Here is a 16,855-nt window from a genome sequence, read left to right as displayed (position 1 = left end):
AACTATACATTTCTTCTTATGTTAAATCTGCATGTTCAAGACAGCATGCATCGGTCGTCGCAGGTCTGTGGAGATCTTCACAATTGTTTTAATAATTTGTTCAGAATTTCGAACAGCATTGATCACTTGCACAATGTACTTTTAATGTAATTTCAACTGCAATCCATGTCATTTGGTTATGCTATTAGATAAAGCTGTTGTGAAATGTACTCTGGATCTGTACAGCCTTGAGGCAGAGCTAAACATGTATAATGGGAATATTCTGAGTCCCAAATCGCCACCTATTCCCTTTATAGTCCACTACCTTTTACCAGGGTCAATGAGGCTCTGGTCAAAATTAGTGCACTATATAGGGTAATGGGTGCCATTTGAGACACACCCTATGGGATGTCCCTGGTTATGCCCAGCTCGCTACAAAACACTGTGATGTGGAAAGTGACAGAGCAGGCAGGCATGCATTCTAATGTAAGATCTTAATTTGAGCCAGTTTGCTACAGCAGGAAAATATTTTTGCAGCAACAGGAAATGTGAATTATTATGTGGATTATAATAAATGGACATTTTTTATACATTTTTCGAGAAAAAAAATCAAGGCTGAAATTTCAAAGTGGAAACTTCAGAAGCCTTTTTAAACCTCCAATAAACTACAAGTTTGACATTTCTTGCATTGCATTAAAGTTCTCTTGGAACAAGGTGATCAAATTCAAATTCACACTCGTCGTAAACAACAGGTGTAGACTAACAGTGAAATGCTTACTTACAGGCCCTTCCCAACAATGCAGAGAGAAAAATATAGAAAGAAATATACTTTAAAAAATATTTTAAAAAAAAATACACAATGAGTAACGTTAACTTGCAAGGCTGCGAGGTAATTGGGGTAGATATGTACATATACTGTAGGTAGGGGTAAAGTGACTAGGCAACAGGATAGATAATAAACAGTAGCAGCAACGTATGTCAAAATAGTTAGTGCAAATTAAGATCCTACATCTGTACAGCACTTGGATGTGCAAAATAGACGTGGGATTCCCACAAGATGTTTTCAATAGACCAGCATGAATTATCTCCTTCCCACAGATCCTGAGTCCATGACAATGAATCACTTGACAGTAAACATAAAAAACTGCAGATGGGCTTAACAAAGCCAAGTAGCTAAAGTGTTTCTGAGTGTCAGTGTTTCTTGCGTCTCAGAAAACTACATTGTCCATCAATCTCTCACAGGATTAATGCGATCAGAGATAAATTAACCCACTCATATTGACAGAATATAGTTCGACCCCCACAGCTACAGTATTTCCCCTATCGACTGTATGTTTTATTTGCCATAGCTCAGCAGTGGCATAGCAGAAATCTGACTGAATCATAGAAATAGCATCATTAGAAAAGGTATCACCAGTCAAGTCAATAGGTCTGGCTATATCCAGTGTTGTGATTATATTTCTATAGACAGAATGCAGTGGTTTAGTAAGTCCGTGGTGGCAAAAATGGCCTTTCCCTTTATTCAGATTACAACATCTCACTTTCGGTTATTTGAAAATGAAATCATCTCCAGAATATCGCTATTTTTAAAACAAGTCATATAAAGCTAGTTTGAATTTTCATTTTAATCCACCAGAAAGACGAATATTACAACAAATATTATGACTAAACTCAAATATTTGTTAATGATATTATAAATAGGACTGGTGAAGTTGTCACACATGCAGCAAACAAACATATATGTAAATGTCTGCTATATCCAAAATTACAACCAACTGATTGCAGCATTACCGCAAAAATGGAAGAAGCAAGTGGAAGGGAGAGAACATAAGGAACTTGTCTTTCGGCCCTACATTAAAGATCAAAATTGGTTAAAGAAAATTGTGACAAATAAATAAGTATACCAGTTTCATTTAAGGACCCAAAAATTGCCAGCTGTGCCATACAGGTTGCAAAATATTCGGGAAGAGATTTTCGATGTGCCGATTCCATGGCACATGGTTTATGAACTAATACACAAAACAATACCAGATTCAAAACGTAGAGTTTTTCAATTGAAATTATTTTACAAAATTCTTGCAACCAATAGAATAAAAATAAATGTCTGTGGTGCATACCTCTTGTTTAAAGGCCTTCCTGAAGCCTGTCATGGGGGTTGGGGAGAAGGCTCTTCCTGGCACACAGCTGACCACCACTGGAGTGCCCCCACCACAGGTGCTATTGGCCTTTGCTGCCACGGCATGGCCCAGATTGCAGCTTGACACGTGGGCCTCGTTTCCAGTGCAGTTGACAGAGTAATCCCAGTAAGAGGGCTTTCTCCTGCGAGCAAACATCCTGAGAACACAGGGAACACATAGTCAAATAATAACATTTCATACACAAGGCTGCTATCCCTTTTTCCCTAACACCTATACACTACAGCAACAAACATAACCGTATGTAGTCAGCTAGTGGTTAAATAAGCCATAGCCGATAACAAAGGGTTCAGTATTAGGATACAGATGTGCATGTTTAGTCTGGGATGTGAGCAATACGTGAGGTTAATTGAGGTCTTCCAGGCCTGTAGGGATGTTAATCCATTCCTTTTACTTTTTAGTAGTTAGCCAACCAAAGTGTTTAATGAACGTTTAGGGCAGAACAGCGTGTGCTCATCCTGCGTCTATATCACATGTCTGAGAGGTGTACATGAAAGCAGATTAAAGAGGAAGAGACACGCACACAGCATTGGTTTTCCATTTGGAACCTGGACAAAGAATATCGCTGCTCACTGTCTGGAACCCATCCAAAGCCAGCGTTCTAAGCCATTGAGACTGTGGGCGACATACAGAAGTTGTGAGTGTAGGATGGAAAAATAGAACTTTGGGGGAAAAAAGGACCGGAAAAGCAATCACATGTTTGTTTTGGAACAGTGATCTATTGCTACGCTTCAATGGAAAACTGTAATTTATACAGTAATGTGGGGTATTATCAACAATAAAATATTGAGAAAGCATTATACTGCAGCATACTGTAAATCAGGCTTCGCCAAATGGCAGTGATTCTATTCTAAGCAACAACAAAAAAACACGTTTTGTTTTTAAATATATTCGTTTTAATTATTGGACATAAAAGACTGCAAAAACACCAGCAAATCAGCTCCAAGTGATTTTAATTTAGGAAATCTGTTCCAAAGTATTCCCACAAATAAAAGAGAGATATACAGTGCATTTGGAAAGTGTTCAGACACCTTGACTTTTTCCACATTTTGTTATGTTACAGCCGTATTCCAAAATGGATAAAAAATAAAAATCACAATCTCGTGACAGGCAATACCTCGTAATGACAAGGCAAAAAATGGTTTTTAGAAATATTGGCAAAAAATAAAATAAAACAACTGAAATTTCACATTTACATAAGTATTCAGACCCTTAACTCAGTACTTTGTTGAAGCACCTTTGGCAGCGATTCCTGCCTGGAGACTTCTTGGGTATGACAGAACAAGCTTCGTACACCTGTATTTGGGAAGTTTCTCCCATTCTTCTCTGCAGATCCTCTCAAGCTCTGTCAGGTTAGATGGGGAGCATCGCTGCACAGCTATTTTCAGGTCTCTCCAGTGATGTTCGATCGGGTTCAAGTCCGGGCTCTGGCTGGGCCACTGATGGACATTCAGAGTTCTGAGCACTCTAGGGCTTTCCCTCGATCCTGACTAGTCTCCCAGTCCCTGCCACTGAAAAACATCCCCACAGTATGATGCTGCCACCACCATGCTTCACCGTAGGGATAGTGCCAGGTTTCCTCAAGACTTGACGCTTGGCATTCAGGCCAAAGAGTTCAATCTTGGTTTCATCAAACCAGAGAATCTTGTTTCTCATGGTCTGAGAGTCCTTAGGTGCTTTTTGGCTCCAAGCGGGCTGTCATGTGCCTTTTACTGAGGAGTGGCTTCCGTCTGGCCACTCAACCATAAAGGCCTGATTGGTGGAGTGCTGCAGAGATGGTTGTCTTTATGGTAGGTTCTCCTATCTCCACAGAGGATCTCTGGAGCTCTGTCAGAGTGACCATCGGGTTCTTGGTCATCTCCCTGACGAAAGCCCTTCTCCCCCGATTGCTTAGTTTGGCTGGGCGGCCAGTTCTAAGAAGAGTCTTGGTGGTTCCAAACCTCTTCCATTTAAGAATGATGGAGGCCACTGTGTTCTTGGGGACCTTGCTGCAGAAATGTTTTGGTTCTGTATTTCCACCCTACAGAATCCAGTACTATACTGTATTTTTGTAGTGCTAAAAACTTTTTGACCACTAGTCAATGCACGCCTCTTATAAGGCACACCTCGAAATATGATAATGAGCCAGAAACAACAATACCATTATTATATTTTGAGGCATGCCTTCTTGCAACTGTTAGTGTGAGTCTGTACCAATTTAACTCATATGTGGTTATAATGCCCCATCAATTTATAAAATATAAGGGCCAGATTGGAATGGCAGCAAGTTTTAAATATTTATTGCTTAAGTATTTTGTCATGTCCTTTTGATCTCTTTTGCCCTGCAGTTGCTGCCAGTTTAAAAGCCTTTGTTACGGCTTCTAGAAGCTCAAATGATCTAAAACACCAAATATTCATTGATATGATGTAATGTGTAAGCACATTACCTAGCAGCCAACCCGCTTGCACCAATCCCCATGTAATTCAGGTAAAATACTGTGAAATCTCCCCCCAATGAATTTAATGTATTATGATTACGGTAGCATTTACTTTTTTTTACAGTACAATACAGTCAATTCTACTGTATGTCATTACACAGTACTCGCTTTGATACTGTATTTAGATTACAGTAACTCCTTTACGGTGTACTTTTCATCAGCTTGAAAGTTTGCACGTGCTATCATTTATTTTGAAAGGTGCGTTTTTTAAATGAAACATACCACAGCACGGATGACATGCATTTGGAAGATGTGTACTCAACCCTATGACCTCCAAATTATTTGGAATACGCTAAGTTAAACTAGAGGGCATAGAGAGGCATTTGAACAGAGGCAAAGTTTGGATTATGAAATAACTGTAGACATTGGCTGTGTGCCGCCGCCTAGACCAAACGCCAGACTATAAAAACAATTTGCATGTTTCATGGGTTTAAACCAGGTGCAGGCCGGGAGAGATGGAAAGTAGGGAGCTGCTGTACTGTGTTTACCTAAGCAGAGGAAACTTCTCTCCTTCTCTACCCCTACTGAGACAGTAAATTCAAGGTTTGCTTCAGATCTAGAGGCGAGGGTTAAGGTCTGAGTGATTAATAACCGCTGGCAATTGCTCTGCAGGTTTCCACGTGTATATAAGAGTTAGATCTTTCCCCAGCCCAGTCAATACCCCATTACGACTACTTTAAGGAATGCACTGATCCTGTATACACAGTATATATACAAAGGGGGGGAAGGTTACTTACAGTTTTTCTCAATCGCGTACAAGCAATTTTCTATAGCAGAACACCTATGATCAAATACATTTACAGAATTTCAGAAATGTTCTTGCTTTAGTACCTGACTTGCATATCTTAGGTGCTTCTAAGGTCCAGTACTAAGGCAAGAAAATGACTTTAAATACAAATGTCGTCTAGGCAATGGTTGATGATTTTTATGATTTTTTTCAATATTGCAGACATGCAGAGATGTAGAGAATGAAGTTGGGTTACTTCTAAGTCATCATCTTCGACCTTGTGACCCTCCATTATGGAGCTTGCTTTGGTGTGGATTGAGGCCTATGCACTCATATTAGTTGCGTTCCTCACGTCCTCCATTGTATTCATCTTTCCTTATTACTATTATGGATTGTGATGACACTGATAAATGAATCCTGCACACAATGTGCTTATTTTTTTTTTCATGATTTTTAAAATCAGAAATAATATTTGATTTAATGTGTATGAAATTGTTTGGTGAAGTATGCATAAAAGGAGAGTACTTTCCCATAATTCAGCACCTTTGGATAGTTGTTTTTCCAATTTTGATCATCATGATTTAGTGACCGCAAAGAAAATGCATTGATCTACTGGGATTTTTTAAAGACGGACTAAGTTCTTCTATTATTGCTCTGTATTAACCCCCTAGAGTTGATGTCCGCGCCCCGCGGAAATCTAATTAGCGTTAAAAAAAATCCCCATCAAAATCTGTCTGTTTAAGCTAGAGATACAGTGGGCTCCAAAATTACTGGCACCCCTGACTGGCAATGCACAAACAATATAATTAGCGAGATAAACTCAAAATACCAACATGTGAGAAATACTGTACTTTATTAATGTTTCAATGGAACCAACCAAAATCATACAATTATTTAATACAAAATAAATTTCACCAAAATCAAGGTTTCATAATTATTGGCTCTCCTCATTTGGTACTTAGTGCAACCACCTCTGGCAAGGATAACAGCATGGAGTCTTTTCCTGTAATGTTTGACAAGGTTAAGGAACACATTTGGAGGGATTTTGGACCATTCCTCTATGCAGATCCTTTCAAGATCCTTCACATTCTTGGGTTTGCACTTATCAACTGCCCTCTTCCACTCAGCCCACAGGATTTCGATTGGATTGAGGTCTGGCGACTGAGATGGCCATGGCAGAACATTGATTTTGTTGTCACAGAACCATTTCTGTGTGGATCTGAGGTATGTTTCGGGTCATTGTCTTGTTGGAAAGTCCACCTACGGCCAAGTCCCAGACTTCTAGCAGAGGCAACCAGATTGTCAGCCAAAATTGCCTGATACTTGGTGGAATTCATTATGCCATCAATCTTAACCAGTGCCCCTGAACCTCTGGAATTAAAACAGCCACAAAACATCACTGACCCCCCTCCATATTTCACCGTGGGTATGAGGTGCCTCTCCTTGTACGCATCTGTTTCGACGTCAAACATGCCGATGCTGTATCTGACCAAAACGTTCAATTTTGGTCTCATCTGACCAGAGCACCTTCTTCCAGTCATAATTTAAATGACGTTTGGCAAACTCCAAGTGCTTGCATCTGTGTCTTGGGGTCATTAAGGGCTTTCTTCTGGCAACCCTTCCAAAGAGCCTGTGGTTGTGGAGGTGGCGCCTGATGGTGATTTTTTAAACCTGGTGACCCCAAGACGCCACCAAGGCCTGCAATTCTTTCACAGTGATTCTTGGGGATTTTGTTCCTTCTCTCACCATCCTCTTTCCTATCCTGGGGGGAAAAATGCATTTGCGCCCTCTATCCATGAGGTTTTCAACTGTTCCATATGTTTAGAATTTTTTAATAATAGCCCTGACAGTGCCCTGACAGTGCTCAGCAATCGTTTGTGGATCTTCTTGTAGCCATTACCAGATTTATGAAGGTCTACGACCATCTGTCTCTTTTGAACTGCCAGTTCCTTTGTTTTCTTCATGGTGTTGGATGACGGTGGGATATTGCATGTGTCTTACCTCATTTTTATACCCTAGTGAAACAGGAAGTGATGTAATGGCTCAATATAGTTCCTTAAGACTTAGATAAACTTAAATAAGTGGAATTTAATTTGTGGTTTAATTTTGGTAAATGTTATTTACAATAATCTTTAAGGGTGCCATTCATTGTGAAACCTTGATTTGGAGGACACTGATTTTTAATTAAATCAATAAATTGTTTTGGTTGGTTCCATTGAAACATTAATAAAGTACAGTATTTCTCACATGTTGGTATTTTGAGTTTATCTCTATAATTATATTGTTTATATTTGTTTAAGCATTGTTTGTGCATTGCCAGTCAGGGGTGCCAGTAATTTTGGAGCCCACTGTATATGTTTTTTTTTGCATGGGCTACATCTCAATCCACCGCATCCGCCAATGGCGGCCTTCCGCATCTGCGGTTGGGAGGTGGCTGAGCTAAAGTGGTGTTTGTCGGACCATGAGACATCGCAAAAATCGGTCTTCTCACAAAAATATCTGTAGTGTCCCAACGGCTTACAAACTATATGACCACTCTATGGAACGGTGAGACTCTCATGAACATGATGGTATTCTCCATTTTGCTCTACAACCCCCACAAGCGTCACGGGACTCATCTGAAGTCAGTACTGCCGATTTGACAACTTCTGTCTGTAGAGTATTAATCTGTTATTCAATGTATTTCTATGGGCTAATAGCAGTAAGGCCAAATTCAATATTTAATCAAATAATTAGACTCTTAAGGATTAATATTAAAGCCAGTGGTGCAAAAAGTATTCAATTGTCATACTTGAGTAAAAGTAAAGATACCTTAATAGAAAATGACTCAAGTCAAAGTGAAAGTCACCCAGTAAAATACTACTTGAGTAAAAGTCTAAAAGTATTTGGTTTTAAATATACTGAAGTATCAAAAGTAAATGGAATTGCTAAAATATACTTAAATATCAAAACCACAAGTTGAAATCATTTAAAATTTCTTATATTAAGCAAACCAGACTGCACAATTTTCTTGTATTTTTTTTATTGCCGGATAGCCATGGGGCACACTACAACACTCAGACATAATTTACAAACGAAGCATTTGTGTTTAGTGAGTCCGCCAGGTCAGAGTTAGTAGGGATGACCTGTGATGTTCTCTTGAAAAGTGTGTGAATTGGACCACTTTCCTGTCAAAATGTAACAAGTACTTTTGGGTGTCAGGGAGTAAATGTATGGAGTAAAAAGTACATTCTTTTCTTTAGGAATGTAGTGAAGTAAAAGTAAAATTGGCAAAAATATAAATAATAAACCACAAAAACTACTTAAGTAGCACTTTAAAGTATTTTTACTTAAGTACTTTACACCACTGAACACCACACTTTACACCACAAATATGTTCTGTATCCGATAAAGTGGAGCACCAATAATCCCCCCAAAATTATCCACAGCGAGAGGGTAAGAAGGTTAACGTTCTGGTGAGTTGTACGTTTGGTGAATAACAGCCTAAAATTTCAGTAGCATATTGGGGTGTAAAAGTAACCATATAGGTTCATAATTTCCACTAGAGAGAACTCTTATTTAATTGTTATTTGTTTTGTTATTTTTTGTTGGGGGGCTTTCAGGTACATTATCCATTTGAAATTACAGTATACGTTTATAAAACATGTACTGTACCCAGAATCTGCCACTAGAAAAAAAAACTAAGTAATACAGTGATAATAAATTCACCCTAAACAGAAAACATCCAACCTCCCTTCTCTTTCCCCCAACCCCACCCCCTGAAACCATGTTTCCAACCCCTTCCCACCACCCTAGCAACTAGGGTTGCTGGTCAGTCACCCACCACCATCGGCAAGGGTACGGATTCCACATTTGGACCATTGGGGGGGATGCAAAAGGCCGCCCTCCAGATCGCAAGGGGTTATTGTGAAAGGAGTATGGGCATGACATTTTGATTTGCATCAAATGTAAATTGTGTGCGCAATAGTAGGACAAAAGCATAGTTTACATTGTTTAAGGGATATATCAGTGAACACCACCTCTTCCAGGGCAAAAGGAGACACCATATCTTTCTATACTCAGCCAGGGGACTGAAGAATCCTGTCTAAACCAATTTAGGATGGGATGAAATGCTAGTGTCTGAAAATACCATTTAAAGTTTGGTATGGATAGTCCTTCTATGTCTTTTCCTATCTGCAAGTTTGTTAATTTTATCCTTGCCATATACATTTTGTAACAAGGGAAGCATTGAACTACAGAAATTCCCATATGTTCCAAAAATGACCAAAGATATGGCCATTCTAGTCTATCAAAACCTTTTTCTACGTCGAGAGCTAGAACTGCCCAAGGAGATTGGTGAAGCATGTAAGATATGATGATGCTGATGAAGCATGTAAGATATGAAATAAATGACTTAGTTTATCTGAGGATAATCGTTTTTTTAACAAACCCCCTTTGGTCCAGATCTACCAATTTGGGTAAGTAGGTTTCAAGACGGGACAACAGAATTTTAGAAAATAGTTGAATATCTGTGTTTATCAAAGACAGAGGGCGACCCTTAGAGCACTGGATGGCGTCCTTAGGTTTTTTTAATAAAAGCAAAATTAGTGCTGTATTTACATCCCTTCCCAATGAACCTTTGTGAACGGCTGTATCAATCATTTCAAGTAACAGTGGACCTCAATAGACCTCAGGAGGAATACAGTCACAACCAGGTGATTTGCCTTTATTCATGATACCTAATGCCCTTTTGAGCTCATGGAGAAACTTTTGGTAATTGTTTTTTGACATTTGCATTTCTGAAACCTGTTTTCGCTTTGTCACTATGGGGTATTGTGTGTAGATTTATGAGGGCTGTAACGTAACAAAATGAGGAAAAAGTAAAGGGAACTGAATACTTTCCTAATGCACTGTACCTGGCCACCGTGGGGGAAATGTCACCATATGCGCAGCTATGAGTCTCAAATGGGGTCATCCACCGCCATGCCACCCTTGGACCATACAACACTGCCCATCTCCTTAATTTCCTGAACACCTTACAGTACATGACAATCTTTTCCAACCAGAGCAGAGAGTGCCAGGTGATGCTGAGCAGCAAATGTATCTTCTAATTTGGGACAACGTACGTTTCCATCGGGCTATTCAGGTCAGCAACTGCTTCCATGACTATCCCAGGTTTACAATTCTTTATCTCCCACCATATTGCCAATTCTCAAACCCATTGAGGAGTTGTTTTCAGCATGGCGTGGAAGGTGTATGATCGCAAACCCCATGAACGTATGGCCCTTCTCCAGGCAATGGAGGAAGCCTGTGGTGACATTCCAGCAGAGTCCTGTCATGGGTGGATGCGTCATGCCAGAAGATATTTCCCCCGCTGTCTGGCCAAGGAGAATATCGCCTGTGATGTTGATGAAAATCTGTGGCGGGACTAAAACAACAGACATGACAAATTTTGTTTTCGCAATGGAGTATTTGTTTCTTGAGGTTTGATTGTGATTTTACTCAATTTTGACAGTTTCTTTATCTATTCCGTACAATTGATCTAACATACTGTACAGTACAGTAGTACAAATAGGCCTATTTTTCTTCCTTTGCATATGCAAAATATATTTATTGTATGTTTGCATTTTTACTGTATGTGTGCTTACAGTCTGCTGTTTGTCATGTATTGATTCATGTTGAAATATAAAACTTGCATTGGCGTTCCTTTCTTGTTTGAGTACATGCAAACAATATACAGTATGACAACAAAATCTTTGTCTTCACACTGAAATAGGCTCTGGTAGTAGTGTTTTGAATATGTCACATCGGTTGTCACTAAGTTAGATTCATTTGATGTGTGTGTGTGTCTCATTTGTATGCAGAGTTTAATTTTGAAGATAATAGCTAGTGTTACCATTCTTTTATCTAAAATGTAATTGTTATCTTTAGTGTTGATAAGCCCATGGGTGTAAAATTAAAAAGCATGACCCACAGGGAAACCCACTCATTGGTCGCTTCCCACCCAGAAGAACCTCTCTATAAATCATTCCCCCTTCCCAGCCCCCCCCTTCCCCAGCCCCCCCTAGCCCTTCCGCCCCGGTTCCCCCAACCTGCACTATAATTACGGGGTTGCAGCATAACGGCGAGTGGCAGCCTTACATATGAAATCTCTTAATCAGCATATTTTTGGTCTTAATGTATTAACAAAAATATATTTTACAAATAATACAGTAAAACAAAATAAGTAACCAATTCAGACCATTACAATTAAGTTAGCAGAATCGACGAGTAAGGGTAATGAAGAAGAAAAAAACAAGAATGAAAACAAAAAGGAGAAATTACAGAAAGCCTTAATGCCTTATACTAGAATCCCCCCAAAAATGAATTTTATTTAGAAGTAATAGCCATGTGTTTTCTTCTCAGCGAGCAAAAATTATGATCTTCTATTTTTAGCTGATATGGGAGCGAATACGTTCAAGCTGCATGTCAAACTGAAATAACTCAAATCAAATCAAAGTTTATTTGTCACATGACAGAATACAATGGGGTGTGAACCATACAGTGAAATGCTTACTTATAAGCGCTTCCTCAACAATGCATAGTTCAATATCAGAGGTACCAATTAGAAATAGGATCTTTAAAAAAACATGGAAACAACACTAGATCAGATAAAAATAAAAGCACATGAGAAATAAAACACACAAAAATGTAAGCTATATACTATACAAGGTCAATGTGCATGGATATGGTGTAAGTTGAGGTAATATACACATACGTGTAGGCAGGGGTAAAAAGTGACTAGGCAGCAGGATAAGTAATAATAAATAGTAGCAGCATTGAGGCGCTATAGGAGGATGGGCTCAATGTAATGGCTGGAATGGAATTCATGGAACGGAGTCAAACATCTGGTTTCCATGTTTGATGTGTTTGATACCATTCCATGTATTCCATTCCAGCCATTATAATAAGCCTATCCTCCTATAGCTCCTCACACCAGCATCCTCTAAAGTGTGTGTAAGTGTGTGTGGTGTCCGTATGTGTGAGTGTGTGTGCGTTATGTGTGTGAGTGTGTGTGTGTGTGCGTGTGTGCGCACGCATGCTTGTGTGTGTGTGTGTGTGTGTGAGAGAGAGAGAGTGACAGTGTGTGTGTGGATAGAGACCTGAGAGTGTGCATAAAGTCAGTGCAGATTGAGTAAATGCAGCTAGACGATGGATGGGGGTGAGCAGCCATCGGTTAGCCATTCAGCAGTCTAATTGCTTGGAGATAGAAGCTCTCTCTGAGCTTGTTGGTCCGAGACCTGATGCTCCTGTACCTTTTTCCAGATGGTAGTGGAGACAACAGTACATTACTGGGGTGGCTGAATTTTCCGGGTCTTCCTCATAAACCGCCTGATATAAATGTCCTGGATGGCAGGGAGCTTAGCCCCAGTGATGTACTGGGCTGTCCGCACCACCCTCTGTAGGGCCTTGCAGTCGAGGGAGATGCTGGCACCATTCTCTGACCTCCTCCCTATAGGATGTATCATTGCTGTCAATGATCAGGCCTACTAACGTTGTGTCGTCAGCAAACTTGATGATGGTGTTGGAGTCATGTAGTAGTGTCATGTAGTAGTGTGTGAACAGGGAGTACAGAAAGGGACTAAGCACAACCCCTTGGGGGGCCTGCGTGTTGAGGGTCATGGAGGTGTTGTGCGTGGTGGAGGTGTTGTTGCTTACCCTCACCACCTGGGGTTGGCCCATCAGGAAGTCCAGGATCCAGTTGTAGACCGAGGTGTTCAGCCCCAGGGTCCCAACTTCATGGTTTATCATGAAGATGCCTAGAAACTGCTTCTCCAGTAGAAATCCATGATCACGCTTCTAGGCGATGTCATGGCAACGTTAGCTAGCTAAGCTCATGCGCAGAAACACCTCATCGGGTGGAGCGGTCACGTCGCACTGAACTGTGCATTTGCATTCTGTCAAATCAAAGGCAGATCTTCGATATAAAGTTGTTTTTGACGAAAATTGAAAAATGTCAGCTTGTCACTTTCACAAGGAAGGATTAATAAGATGTTCATCTCAGTGGAGGCTGCTGAGGGGAGGACAGATCATAATAATGTCTGGAACAGAGTAAACAGAATGGAATCCTTTTTCTCTTCTCTCATTGACTTCCAAAACCCCAAACCCCAGTCTGGTCTGTTGAGTCTGCTCTGTGAAGCGTTCCCAAAGTATCGAAATATTGGGCCCCTGGTTTAGAAACTCTGTGGTCCCGAGCTTGGTGACGAGTTTCAAAGGGAATTATGGTGCTGAACGCTGAGCTGTAGTCAATGATTAATGTTGTAGCTTACACTGGCAAGTATATGAATACTTGCCACGGCATATTATTGAATTACACAGCGGATTATTTCACATGGGGGAGATGTGAGAAGCTAAAAGGTTAGCTTGTTTGCTGTTTTTAGCCAGCTAGCTAGCAAGCTGCTAGCAGAGTAGCCTACAGCTAACTGGCAGGCACAAAACGAGGTAAAGTAAAAGAAAACCTAAACTTTCATTACATCCCACTGGCCACAAACTGGTTGAATCAATGTTAACGCTATTTTAAAAACGAATGTAACATTCAACCTTAAAATGAGTAACACTTCCATGGACACATTTTGAGGTTACTGTAACTATACATTTCTTCGTATGTAATCATATAAAGCTGCATGTTCAAGACAGCATGCATAGGTCGTCGCAGATCTGTGGAGATCTTCACAATAGCTGTAATAATCTGTGCAGAATCTCAAACAGCGTTGATCACTTGCACAATATCATTTTTATATAATGTCGACTCCAATCTGCTATTATATGAAGCACACTGATAACACATTAATCTGTCGTATAAATAAACACAATATCTTACATTGTATTCCCATTTGAACTTTGCTGTGCTATTAAATGGTTGAAAGCGCAGTGATGGACATTTGGGTGATAACCAAACCAAATATCAGACATTGTTTTTCCATGTGAATTTGGTTGTGCTTTTAGGTGGTTGAAAGCATAGTGATAATACATTGGAAATTCAACTAACATTTGGCTGTCTTTTTGAGTGGGTGAATATAGGTTGTAATCTTATTGATTAACATCTCAACCAAATATTACTCAATTATCCACCTTGAAATTACGTGATGTGCCCAGTGGGATGTAGCTATTATTCAAATGTGCAGTTGGTTTAAGATAACAGTGGTGATGATGTTTTCAACGTGATTTTTCTTTGTTTTAATCAGAAATGGGAAGAGAGTTTTATTTTTGAGAGTCTAGGATTGCGCGCACCGGCGAGGTACACTACATATACAAAAGTATGTGGACACCCCTTCAAATTAGTGGATTCGGATATTTCAGCCACACCCGTTGCTGACAGGTGTATAAAATCGAGCACACCGCCATGCAATCTTCATAGACAAACATTGGCAGTAGAATGGCCTTACTGAAGAGCTCAGTGACTTTCAATGCGGCACTGTCATAGGATGTCAGTTTGTCAAAAAAAGTCAGTTCGTCAAATCTCTGCCCTGCTAGAGCTGCCCCGGTCAACTGTAAGTGCTGTTGTTGTAAAGTGGAAATGTCTAGGAGCAACAACGGATCAGCCGCGAAGTAGCAGGCCACACAAGCGCACAGAACGGGACCACCGAGTGCTGAAGTGGGTAGCGCATAAAAATCATCTCACACTCACTACCGAGTTACAAACTGCCTCTGGAAGCAATGTGAGCACAATAACTGTTCGTCGGGAGATTCGTGAAATGGGTTTCCATGGCCGAACAGCCGCACACAAGCCTAAGATTACCAAGCGCAATGCCAAGCGTCGGCTGGAGTGGTGTAACACTCACCGCCATTGGACTCTAGAGCAGTGGAAATGTGTTCTCTATAGTGATGAATCACGCTTCACAATCTGGCAGTCCGACGGACGAATCTGGGTTTGGCGGATGCCAGGAGAACGCTACTTGCCTCCATGCATTGTGCCAACTGTAAAGTTTGGTGGAGGAATAATGGTCTGGGACTGTTTTTCATGGTTCAGGCTAGGCCCATTAGTTCTAGTGAAGGGAAATCTTAACGCTACAGCATACAATGAATTATAGATGATTCTATGCTTCCAACTTTGTGGCAATAGTTTGGGGAAGGCCCTTTCCTGTTTCAGCATGACAATGCTCCCGTGCACAAAGTTAGGTCCATACAGAAATGGTTTGTCGAGATCGGTGTGGAAGAACTTGACTGGCCTGCACAGAGCCCTGACCTCAACTCCATCGAACACCTTTGGGATGAATTGGAATGCAGACTGCAAGCCAGGCCTAATCACTCAAAATCACTGTCTGACCTCACTAATGCTCTTGTGGCTGAATGGAAGCAAGTCCCCGCAGAAATGTTCCAAGATCTAGTGGAAAGCCTTTCCAGAAGAGTAGAAGCTGTTATAGCAGCAAAGGGGGGACCAACTCCATATTAATGCCCATGATTTTGGAATGAGATGGTTGACGAGCAGGTGTCCATATACTTTTGGTCATGTAGTAGTGTATCATGTTACAAAAAGGTGCGCGTTTCTCCAAAATATCCGATTCCACTGAAGCACACGCACACGTGCTAAATAATGGAGTGAAGTGAGTGGAGAGCTTAAGAGTCAAGGTTTCTGTGTTGTGTACCAATAATTAATCTTGACTAACATGAGGTATGGGTCTGTTACTGCTTTGTTGCACTGGGCCTAGGAGAGTAACTGGGAGAGTAAGTGTAAATGATACATTGACCGCCCCAGCCTTAATACATACACGTCTGAAGATGAATAAAGGCCTGTGCTTGATCAAAACAAGGTCTCTCAAGTTGACATAATAAGCATTTTGCAAGAAAAACATACAGTATGTACAGTAGCGTCCTGTCCAGGGGATGTACTTGTACATAAGGCGGCCTCACGCTACAGAAACAGGAGATGGGCCATTCTGGCTCGGACAAGGCGTACTTACTTATACGTACAGTTGTCCTGCTCCATAACACTCCAATTTAATGGAAACTGCTACTGCTGCTGCTGCCACGCCCCATCCATAGAGACGAATACAGTATTAATCTCTACACTCCCATCCCTTTAGCCAAGGACAGGAAGAAACAGAGGGAACTCATTGTGGCCTTAAGTCCCAAAGGGGACGAAGAGGATTAAGTTAAGTAAAGTCCCGGCTCTCACTCACTTGTAGACTCTGGCGTTGTACTTCCTCTCTCCGGGGAAACCGAACATGCCACAGATGACTCTGCTGTTGTGCTTGGTCCACTCCACATCACAGATCTGCTTCCACTTCCCCCCGTCCTTCACCTCAACGTAGCCCTCCGTCACTGGGACGCGCTTGCGGTATGACGACAGAATGGCCCGGATACGCACGTCCTCCACCTGAATGTTTAAACTCTGTGAACAAAAACGTACATATTTGAGTATACGAGTGTCAGCTAATGAAATGTCGCTGCTATGGCTTTCAGTGATTGAACGAGCAAGGTATTGAGCATATCAGATATGCTAATATGTGGTAGGATTA

At 40.8% G+C, this 16,855-nt stretch overlaps 1 protein-coding gene across 2 annotated transcripts in view; it reads right to left on the bottom strand.

Annotated features, from left to right (window-relative positions):
- Window positions 1–16,855, bottom strand: part of LOC106585132 (lysyl oxidase homolog 2B) — a 67,101-nt gene that overhangs the window by 19,954 nt on the left and 30,292 nt on the right. For both annotated transcript variants that reach the window (XM_014170995.2, XM_014170996.2), the window contains exons 4-5: window positions 16,517–16,728; window positions 2,097–2,313 (exon numbers count right to left, since the gene is read on the bottom strand). In XM_014170995.2, the coding sequence (XP_014026470.1) occupies window positions 2,097–2,313; window positions 16,517–16,728 (429 nt within the window). The remainder of the gene's footprint in view (window positions 1–2,096; window positions 2,314–16,516; window positions 16,729–16,855) is intronic.

This window comes from Salmo salar, chromosome ssa24 (assembly GCF_905237065.1).
Source record: "Salmo salar chromosome ssa24, Ssal_v3.1, whole genome shotgun sequence".
NCBI classification, from domain to species: Eukaryota; Metazoa; Chordata; class Actinopteri; order Salmoniformes; family Salmonidae; genus Salmo; species Salmo salar.
This window is presented reverse-complemented; position numbering and strand designations above follow the sequence as displayed.